An 11135-nucleotide genomic window follows, 5' to 3' on the forward strand; every position below is an offset into this window, starting at 1 on the left:
AACAATGGGGAGATTTGGAAGGAAAACTCACCATTCTTCTCTGCCCTCCCTTTCCCTTCCCTCCTCTTCTCCTCCCTCCCCTTCTTTTCCTTCCCCTTTCTTTATCCAAACACACTGTAAATGTTTTAATTACAGATTTATATTACTAAACATTCTTTTCGCGCAAAAAAAAAAAAAAAAAAAAAAAAAAGGGTTACAAACACAAATAGTCAAAATCATCAGTAATTAAGGGATGATACATGAATTAATGAATCATATTCCGGAACTTAAATCAACTTGACAATAGTTGATAGCAAAGGGATCAGTAACAGAACTAGAGTACACATTTTTCAGCAATAATTTTAACAGTGCATAGATAATTTTCCAATGGTTCAACATCTTTCACATTTCAATATCATCAGGATCACGGAGAGGAAAGCGAAGAATTGCTGCAATGCCAGTCAGCTGTGCCAATTGCTCCCCTGAGACATGCATGGACGAGAATATATGAACACTTCCTCCAGAGTGTTTAATTGAATCGACCAAGTTAATGTATTTTTTTCGTGTTGCAATGTCAGCATTCCTGAACTGCTCATCTGTAATAAGAAGTGTTTGAATAGCCATCGATCATGAGCAACTTCTACATGCTTAGGACCATAGCATGCACGATCCGGATCATTTGATAGCATACTAAAAAAGTCCTCTTGGGCAGCTTTTGTATCCTTAATCATATTCATTATATTTGGTGCATCCAAAACCTCCTTTAAGCTATGCTTGTATCCTGAAGTCGTTTGCACGAGAACTATGCGTGACTTGTTCTCTATTATAGATCTCATCTGTTTTCTTTCCGCTTCCAGCAACAAATGACGATAAAACTGGTCTTTAGTGAATCCAGGGCTTGCAATAACAGTACATCGGACAACCTTAAAATCAACATGTTTCAAGAAAGCCTTTAAAACATTCTCAAAAAACATATTCAAGGCAGATTCAAATCCTGCAATATTAGGTCCATGTTTACGAGGAATCGAGACCTCTACTCGAGCACACAAAAGGGTTACACTTTTACCAACCAAAAGCACATGTGCCAATCCCTCCTGCAGTAACACCACAGCCAGATCAGCTTTCGCAGCAGGATCTGCAGTTTGGTTAAGCATATCCAAAACCAAGGAGTCCCAGTCATTCTTCCTCAGCACAAAAGGTCGTTGCAGCTCGAGTTCCATCGTATGGAATGCACCTATCTTTACATACTCGTTTTCCAAAGTGTTTTTGCCTCGAATACGTAAGGTAGAACCTTCTTTATCATATTTCACAGCCTCCACATTGATTTCTAACCTAAGTTTCATTCGTTCTGCATCCATCCCTCTAGAAGCCGTCTCTCACATTACTTTCCTAACAGTAACGCCTAGAACATGATCACCTTCAGCAATCAAATTGTATACAACCCACAGATCTTCTGCTTCTTCTGGAATCATCTTTACGCTGCCAGGGCCGCCACGAAGCAGATCCTTATGGACGATCTTCATCGTGATGTTTTGAAGGAAAAATGTTCTCACACCTGTTGATGAATCAGTGTTGTTTTGAACATAACATAAGTATTTGTAGGCTACAATATCTTGGACCGCAAGGAAAGTAGATTACCCTAACTACTTTTCAAATTAATTTCCCAAAAAAAAAAAAAAAACTTTCCTAATTATAGTAGATATCTAACATAAAATATACCCTAAAAATACATAGAAGTTCTTACGCTCATCTGAATAATGCTTATCTTGTAAAAAATTATCTTCTATTTTGATTTAAGACTACACCCTACTTTATAAATAAGGCAGGTAATTGCTACAGAACTTCGTATTATTTTTGGGAAGCATTGGATTATTGATTTTTTTATTTTTTTTTTTATTTTTAATTTTTTTTTTTATATATATCAACTCCATATAGTATTATTTTTAATTTTAAAAACAATGACAAAAGGCTAAGGTAACCCAGAAGAAAAAAGTTTGACTCAGAGCATACTCTGTAGAAGAGTAACATATTAAAAAGACCATCCTATTGAGAAAAACAATAACAGTGTCAATAAAGAACATATCAAAAAAAATATTCTAATTCATTCATACAGTAGATACATTTGCACCCCACGCAATCGCTCGTTGTTTGAGATGATTTATCAGTTTTCAAAATGTTTCTCCGATTCTGTAAATTACTGCATTCGCTAGGTAGACAACAACCACACTTCTTGGATTGATCATGGCCGATCAAGCTTCAACTTCCGGAATGTGATCAGCTTTGTTAACAAGGAATCAGAAGTGTAAGAAAGAGGGTTGGATTATGCAAGTATATTAGGATTGATCTTTGCTACTGCTGTTGGGTCACATACATACTCCTAAATAATTTGGCCTAGGTAATTTAACTACGAGTATTATCATAAAAATTAAAATAATTAATAATCATGAAAGATCTGAATTTTCTTAGCAACATATTTCCAAATGATTGGCTCATGGAATTATAAAACATATTAAAAAGAGTTAAATCCTTATTATCAAAACCGAAAAATACTGCTTTAGACAGCATATATGCATTGAAAGAGAAGAAAAGGAATATTAAAGAGAAGAAAGAAAGATCATTGCTAGTAAGAAAATTAAGTGAACAGCATCTAAAACTAAGGTAGAGTTCTCTAAATTCCTTGGCATGAGTCTGTTTCAATGCAATATACACTTGCACTTAAAGAACCATTCAAGAAGCAAAGATTAACATAGGAGTTATCTTCAAGCAGTATGACAGTATTCATTTACAAGGCAGAACAATATATTGATCCTCAGAATCTCATACAAAGTATATTCATAAAGTAACTCATAATCCTAGATTTCCGAATGTGTTTCAATCAACAATATTACAGTATTGGATATTTCACTCAGGTCAGAAATCGTGTGCACTAGGAAAGAAGCATAATTTACTAGCCGAAGACAAAATTTAAGGACATAGGGTAATGGCAGAAAGATGATATGCATTGTTCAGCTAAATACTTCATAGAACTTCTCAATAACAAGTAAACCAGAATCAATAGACTCCAAAGGATCCTTCCTTAGCCGATGTCTTAGGCAATTGGGAATAACAGTAGCGATATCCTCAGGAGTCACCTTATCTCTACCCTTAAGAGAAGCCAAAGCCTTTGCTGCTCTATTTGTAACAATGTCACCTCTCAAACCATCAACATTCAATTCAGAACACACTTTAGAGATTTTTACGCGGAGATCATGATCAATTTGAACAGAAGAAAGGTTGCTCCTTGCAGATGTAATCTGGTCCGTTAGCTTATCTTGATCTTCCTTGTAAGACTCTCGGAACTCTTTAGGATTCTTATCAAAGCGAGCCCTCTCCTCAACAATCTTTACCCTAAGCTCAGCATCTCTTACAGTTCCAACTTGAGCATGCATCCCAAAACGGTCAAGTAATTGAGGTCTAAGCTCTCCTTCCTCGGGATTTCCTGAACCAATCAAGATAAACCGAGCAGGATGTGAAATGGAAATTCCCTCTCTTTCCACAGTGTTCCACCCTGAAGCAGCAGAATCCAACAGAACATCCACCAAGTGGTCATCCAAAAGATTAACCTCGTCAACATATAGTATTCCTCTATTAGCCTTAGCAAGAAGTCCCGGCTCAAACGCTTTAATTCCCTCAGTTAAAGCCTTCTCGATGTCAATGGTCCCACAAACCCTGTCTTCAGTAGCACCTAGAGGCAAATCAACCATATTAATTTTAGTCAACATAACAGCAAGGTCTTCCCCTTTTAGGGCCTTTTCTCTTACTTCTACGCCCATCAACTCGGGATCTTCAGGGTCAGAATTAAACGGATCTCCTGAAACAACCTTAATTTCTGGGAGCAAATCCACCAACGACCTAACAGTAGTGGATTTCCCTGTACCCCTATCACCCATGATCATCACCCCACCAATCTTAGGGTCTATAACATTTAACAAAAGACAAAGTTTCATCTCATCTTGCCCGACTATAGCAGCAAACGGATAAACTGGCCTTTGGCTTTCTGTTGCAACCCTTGGAGCCTAAATAATAAACAATTTTAGAAATTTGACTGAAAATTTTCTTATCACAACCAACAAGAAACTTCAATTTCTAACATATAATTAATCAAACTGCCTATCCCTAAATATATTAAACAACATAAACACTCTCTATCAATCAATTCAACAAATTCCCATTCAATTCAACATTGAAGGATTATAAATGGTCTATGAACATGATCCAAGCATTCTATCACACTTCCAGTGGAAATGTGCAATACTAAACATATGCTATAACACCAAACGGCCCGTGATTATTTCGTAAATTCCAAATTTAATACAAAGTACCTTGAATACATAACTCATATAGCTTATGAAAAACATTAAAACAGTACCCTAATACTGGTATATTTATGTGGTAATATAAAATCAAACCATCAAATTCAAATTTAAATTCCGGTGTGGTAACCAAAACCTGGGGTTGAATCTCTCAACTACATTATTGCCTGTCATAGTTTCCCATACACCACAAAAATCAAATTTTCAAGCTAATTTATACCCAATACTAATGATTAATTCCTTCAATTTTTCCATAACACAAAAATCACATTCAATAGCACCAATATTGAAAATTAAAATCACATTTAATAGCGCAACATAAGAATCAAACCTGTACAGTAGAATTAATTTCAGTGGCAACATTGGAAACTGAAAATTGAAGCTGAGACCTATTCTTTTTCACAGGAATCCCAATTCCACCATAGAATTTTCTCCAATTAAATTGCCCAGAAACAACTGCAAAAACAAAAATTCCAGCATTAACAAAGAAAACCCATTTCAATTCTTACCAAATAAAGCAAATTAAGACACAAAATTTCATATTAGAAGGAGAGAGAAAATACCAGGGGTAGAAGAAATGGTGGAAGAAGAGAGTTTAGGGGAGGAAGAAGAAAGAGGGCGAGAAGCAAAGAGTGCAGTTGAAGAAGATCCAAGCAATCCAGCCATGGCAGTGAGAAGGAAGACTGGAGTGGAGGAGTAGAGTGTGTGGGTGTTGAAAGCTAAACCATGAAAATCATGAAATGAAAATTGAGAAGCGACTGGTCATTGGCTGGGTTTAGCATAGGATAAGGCCAGATAAGGTGATAGCTTTTGGATAATTTTTGCCTTTGTCCTCTTTCTTGTTTTCATTATGTGAGGGGTTAAAAAACTAATCATAGGCCATGGGCCGATTTACATAGTAATAATTGACTTACTCGGTTAGGGGTTACTCGGTTAGAAGTTACTCGATCGGTCAGAGATTTGGTATATGTAAAACAGTTACACAATATGACAGCCTGTAGGTACGAAAAGTTTAATTAAGTGCCATGTTGACTCATTAATATGTGAGTCAAAGGTCAAATTATTAACTCATTAATTATTGACATTTAATTAAGAAAAATTAATTTGGGTGAACAAACTAATTAATTAGCCCATTTTAATTTGGTTTATATAATTGTTAAGCCCAACATCCAATACACATCAAACCCTAACCCTAGGGGTGTCTCACTCTATAAATAGAGCTCTCTCTAATTCATTTGGGAGAGGAGAGGAAATAAGAAGACTACATCAGAAAACACAGAAAACATTTCAAAACTCTAAACCTCTCCAAAGAAATCCTCTCAAAACCTAGAAGAAGAACAACAAGCATTCGACGTGTCGTTCTACTCTAGAAGATCACCCGTGGAAAAGATCAAGCCTCAACGGCCTTCAACACGAACTTCAAATCATCAAGCACATCACAAGCCCGTGTAGTTTAACCTCTACGTCAAATATCTTCGATAGAGATCAAGCCTCGTCAGCCCTCAATCAAGAAACAAGTCAAAGGTCTATATCAAATATCTTCGATCGAGATCAAGCCGCAACGGCTCTCAATCAAGAAATCAAGTCAGCCCGTGAAACAAGTCAAATCTAAAGTGGAGATCGAATTAGAGGATTAAATTAGAGATTATTTAAAATTTGTGTTTACAAATTTGACATGCTCGGTGGGACAATTTCTACCTCTCATCTCTTTCTCCACGAATCAAAATGATGAAGCACCTTCAAGAAGTGACGATAAAGGACTACGTACAAGATGACATTGTTGTAAATGTCATGGTGATCGAAGCAAACACCATCAAGGAGGATGGCATATATGAAGCTACTTCTTGAGAAACTCATCAAAGACAGCGAGGAAAAAGATGCACAAATCAAACTTCGAAGCGAACAAATTGTTGCACTCAAAAGAAAACTCGAGAAACGCCCAATTGAAGAAAGTGAAGATGATAGCAGCAGGTCTGAACTTAGCATGAAGACAAAGCTTAGTTCAAAAAGTGAAAAGCCCCATGGTGATTTATTCAGCTTCCAAGCAATCCAAGAGATGTTAGCCAATGCTATTAAAAAACAACTCGGTGGAGACATCAACAAAGATGGTCGCTACAACAAACCTTACACCAAGAGGTTTGACAAGATGAGAATACCAAGCGGTTATCAATCTCCTAAATTCCAACAATTTGATGGGACGGGCAACCCTAAGCAACATATTGCGCACTTCATAGACTTGCAACAATGCTAGGACCTCTGAAGATTTACCGGTCAAGAAATTTGGCCGTTCTCTCAAAGGCGTCGCTTTCGATTGGCACACAGATCTATTTTGAAAGTCCATCGACAATTGGGAGCAAATGGAAGAAATGTTCCTCGATCGCTTCCTCAGCACTCGTCGTATTGTTAGCACAACTGAGTTAACACAAACCAACCAGTCGGACGATGAGTTGGTAGTGGAGTACATCAATCGATGGCGAGGATTAAGTCTTCAATGTAAGGACCACTTGTCCGAAACTTTGCAATCGAGATGTACGTCCAAGGCATGCATTGGGATCTTGCTTACATCTTGCAAGGAATTAAACCCAGAACATTCCAAGACTTGGAAACTCGGGCTCATAGGATGGAGTTTACGATAGCCAATCGTGAAGACGAATCAGATTAGATGATCATCAACATCTGCAGACATCTAAAAATGTCTCCCCAAAACCAAACCTGATGATGAACAACCTTTCACCGCCATTATTGGTCTGGTCGAGTATTTAATCTTGAGAGTGCTTAAATCCCATATTCGATCAAACATATTCAGTCCATGAATCAGTCCAAGCATTTATTTAAACTCAGTCCAACTCGCATTTCAGCCCAAACCCTTTAATATCATTTCGTGTTATATATTAATTAAGCCCGATTAATAAAATAATAAAACCCTAAACCTGAAATAAGCCCGGAACAGCTAAAATGGCGCCTAAATATCACATACTTAATGCTTAAGGAAAAGGTAAAATTGAATTTGGATGGATATTTGGAAAACAAATTTGCCGTGTCACGGCAAATTGCACCGTGTCAAGGCAATTTCTGCTATAACGCGGCAATTTTCTAGGGTTTCTCCGCGACAAATTTTCAACTCTAGGGTTTCGTGCATCACCCTGCTCATTTCCTCTATAAATACGAGGCTGATTTCTCAGTTTCGGGGGACAAAAAATCATTCTCTCTTTCTCTCTTATGCTCTAGCCTAAACACTAGTCTTCCTTATTCTCTCACAATACATCCCTTAAGCACTCCCCGGAGTCCGTACTTTACCCGCAGCTCTACGCTTAAACCAAGGCATGAATGGTAGAACTGTTTGAGAGTTTAGCCCCCAAATCAACTTAACTTTCATTTGAATTAATTTCTATTTTACTATTTATTTTCCTTGAAGTTACTAACTCGTTTATTATTTTGTAGTTGCAAGAAAAAGCAATCAAAGTAAGGAATCATGTTCCTTTTGTTCCTGTTATATTTCTAACGATTTTTGTTATGTTTTTCATATACTAATAGTTATTTTTTAAGGTTGAATTGCTTCCAATGTTAATGTTGATTTTATTATATTTATTGATCACCATATTTCATGTTTAAAAGGAATATATAATTGAATATAATGCTTAATAAGATAATTTGGACGACCGGTTTAGGTTTCTTTTTAATCTTATTGTTTAATCAAGTGATCATGATATTTAGAATTATATGTTGCATTAACATTTTATCAATTTAGCATAATAATAGTTTGGAGCAAATTAAATCTTTGTTTGTGTGCCTTTGAGATTGTAGGAATACTTTTCACAATAAGAATCGTGTAGAGGCCAATACGGGCGAATGTGACTCCATGACTCACTTTGTACCATCATCCCCGATCCTCCTTTCGTAGTTCCGAACCATATGGAGTTAGTAATCTCACGGATTATGAATGGGGTGTAACCTTCACAAGTTAATCGTTGTTGCCTTAAATGATCCGTGAACGGTTTACAAGTTCCTTAAAAAATTGGCGGCTCCATGCTTTGCTTTGTCCCTAATCGTGTCCCTAATCGTATGTCAATTCCCACTTCCTATGAGTGCCAAACATATTCACACTATGCTTAACGTAGGCGCGCTTCGAACGACGCCTACAATTTGGCGACTCCACTAGGGAGGATTCTTGGTTACTTATCGATTTGAGTGATCGGTATTTAATTAAGATGAGTGGATGAGACTTGAAAGATTTTTGAATCGTATTCCTGTGATTAATTTGGCATTTTTTGCATATGCATTGATGTTTTAACGTCGTATTTAGGTTCACCTCGTAGGAAAAATCGAATAACCTGATCGCGAACGAAAAAACAGAGGCACTGGTCTGATTTCCTGACTGTCGTGCCACGGAAAAATTGTCGTGTCACGGCACAAATCAGTGTCACGCGACAATCTGTATTGTGACACGGTATTTCCTGTCGTGTCACGGAAGTCCTGAAATCCTTCCAGTGGCTTTGTATTTTTCTCGTTATTAGCTTCCTTCATTTTTTTTGACAAACTTATGTGTTTTACATATGTTTTAGCCTCAGGGGATTCAAGCTCTATCAACCCGAAAATGTTTATGACAATAAGGGTTCATCCGAGTTATTAAATCCACCCAAACCATGGAGTCAAGTTCGATTTTATCACGAACTTGCGGAGCCACCCGTTGGCATACACCCTCAAGGGAGGCTGCCTTGTTAACGTGCCCAAACTCTTAATTATGGTACCTTTTTGACACCAAAAATCTTGACCATAGTGGAACATAGAACTTGACCTTAGGTTGCGAACTTTTCATTGCATCATCGTGACTAAGTGTTACTTGGCTTTATTGTTGTGTTGCTAACCCCAAGTGTGTTTGTTCATCTTGTTATTTTGACTAATGAATGACCGAGGGTTTTTATTCCACATAGTATCTAGAACAGACATAAAATTGAATATAATATGGGAAATAGCACCTGGAACTGTTTACCGTGTCACGGCAAAATTGTTGTGTCGCGGCAAACAGTGTTGTGTCACGACAGCTTGTACCGCACCACGATACAGTTTGCCATGCCACGACAGTTCTACCGTGGCGCGGTACCCAAGTTTTGTCGGAGTTAGTCATTTTTGTTCCTCTGTGCTTGTTTCTGTGGTTTGTCTGTCTTGTCTAGTGTCGCGTCTAGATGTACGGTCATAACACGCATTCCATAACCTCACTTAATCACTCACAAGTCGAGTTGAGTCCACACACTTTTTTGTTCAAGTCATGCACCATGTAGTTCATGACCGTACATTAGGATGGTCTTGTGTCGTTTTTTTTCCCTTTTTTTAGGAGTAAGTCGAATGGTATCCTCCCATACATGCTTTTTTTTTCTCTAAAAAGATAAATAATAAAATAAAAATTTTGAAACTTTCTTTTCATTTTTTACTTTTCGGGTGGGTCAAGGTTGAGTCAAGTCATCAAAGGTGCGTTTATTTCAATATCGCAGAGCTTGGTCGAGAAGCAGGGGTAGATTGGTACGATTCGAGTCACTGCCACAACAACTTCTTATACCTAAGAGGCATACAAGGAAACCACCACAATCGTCTCCACGAAGTTCATCTCCATCACCATCTCCAATTTACTTTCAAATCATTCCAATGGCCACTAAGGAAGACATTGAGGGCATTCACAAGTCCATCGAGGCACTTTCTGCCATAATGAAAACTCTCACTACCCAAGTCAATGCCATGGAACAAACAAAGGTCACTGTTGCCGCAGTTGACAAAATCAAGGAGCAAGTGAGCAAGATTTTTGAGGACTTCACCTATGTGAAACAACCTGCCACTTCTTTGGCTGCGTAGGACAAGCTCCCTGAAAAGTTCTCCATTGCTGATATACCAAATTTCAAGCCTACTGACAACCCAATGTTCCACTTAAAGGCTTTCTCTGCAACTGTGGCTCTTAAAGGACTAGATGTAACACTCTTCCCTACAGTGTTCCCTCTTTCCTTGGAGCATGCCTGCCAACAATGGTTCTATTCCTTAGAATCCAAGCATATTGCGACTCGGGAAGATGTTACTGAGAGCTTCATGAATCGTTACAAATGTAACATTCAAGCCAGAACCTCTAAACGTGAACTCTCCATTCTCAAACAGAAAGAGAATGAAGGCTTCACTGCGTATCTGAATAGGTTGAGGGAAACAGCTGCACTCCTGGTGGATCCTCCCAAAGAAAGATAGATGGTTCGCCTCTTCATCCAGAACCTGACTCACAAGTACAAGAAACATCTTAGGTTCTTGCCTTTGAACACCTTTGAAGCTTTGTATAGTGTGGGCATTGAGATCTAAGATGAACTGATCAAGTTTGCTGGTGGTAGTAACAATAACAATAACACTTGGAAAAACAAGAAGAACGACAATCCTTCTTCTTCGTGTTCCAAGCCCAATAATGCTACCAACAACATTAGCTAGTACAATATCAATGACGTGTTGGCTCTCAATGCTCCCACACAAAAATTCCAAAGGAAAAGGAGGGTTTACAAACCTTTGTGAATGAATTATGATACTGCTTTCGAACGCCTGCACAGTCAAGGATTGATCATGCCTATTGGGCCATTTCCAGAGCCCAAATCTGAGAATTGAAGGGCCAGCTATGACCCCAACGCTCATTGCAAGTTTCACCAAGGTAGGGGTCATACTACCGAACAATGCTTGAAGTTAAAGGATGTAATTCAAGACTTGATTGATGCCAATTAGCTTCATGTCCCTCCATGGGGCAAGAAGCCTAATATTCAAACAGGTCCTCTTTCTGATGCTTTGACT

At 38.0% G+C, this 11135-nt stretch overlaps 1 protein-coding gene and 1 pseudogene across 1 annotated transcript; both read right to left on the bottom strand.

Annotated features, from left to right (window-relative positions):
• Positions 1-44: 44 nt before the first annotated feature.
• Positions 45-2436, bottom strand: LOC110730544 (annotated as a pseudogene).
• A 279-nt stretch (positions 2437-2715) lies between these two features.
• On the bottom strand, positions 2716-5123 carry LOC110730547 (magnesium-chelatase subunit ChlI, chloroplastic-like). Its single transcript, XM_021910356.1, has 3 exons — positions 4895-5123; positions 4663-4787; positions 2716-4034 (listed from the first exon to the last, which is right to left on the bottom strand). Exons 1-3 carry the CDS (start codon positions 4995-4997, stop codon positions 2985-2987), a joined length of 1278 nt encoding a protein of 425 aa, XP_021766048.1. The 5' UTR covers positions 4998-5123; the 3' UTR covers positions 2716-2984.
• Positions 5124-11135: the final 6012 nt, after the last annotated feature.

The sequence above is a fragment of the Chenopodium quinoa genome, unplaced genomic scaffold, assembly GCF_001683475.1.
Source record: "Chenopodium quinoa cultivar QQ74 unplaced genomic scaffold, ASM168347v1, whole genome shotgun sequence".
Lineage (NCBI taxonomy): Eukaryota > Viridiplantae > Streptophyta > Magnoliopsida > Caryophyllales > Amaranthaceae > Chenopodium > Chenopodium quinoa.

Excerpts from the sequence above, each read along its gene's own strand:
- LOC110730547 (XM_021910356.1), bottom strand. The coding sequence starts at position 4,997 with ATGGCTGGATTGCTTGGATCTTCTTCAACTGCACTCTTTGCTTCTCGC. Across the intron at positions 4,788-4,894 it reads CACCATTTCTTCTACCCCTG|TTGTTTCTGGGCAATTTAAT; the intron begins GTATTTTCTCTC and ends TTGTTTTTGCAG. Across the intron at positions 4,035-4,662 it reads AAATTAATTCTACTGTACAG|GCTCCAAGGGTTGCAACAGA; the intron begins GTTTGATTCTTA and ends TTTATTATTTAG.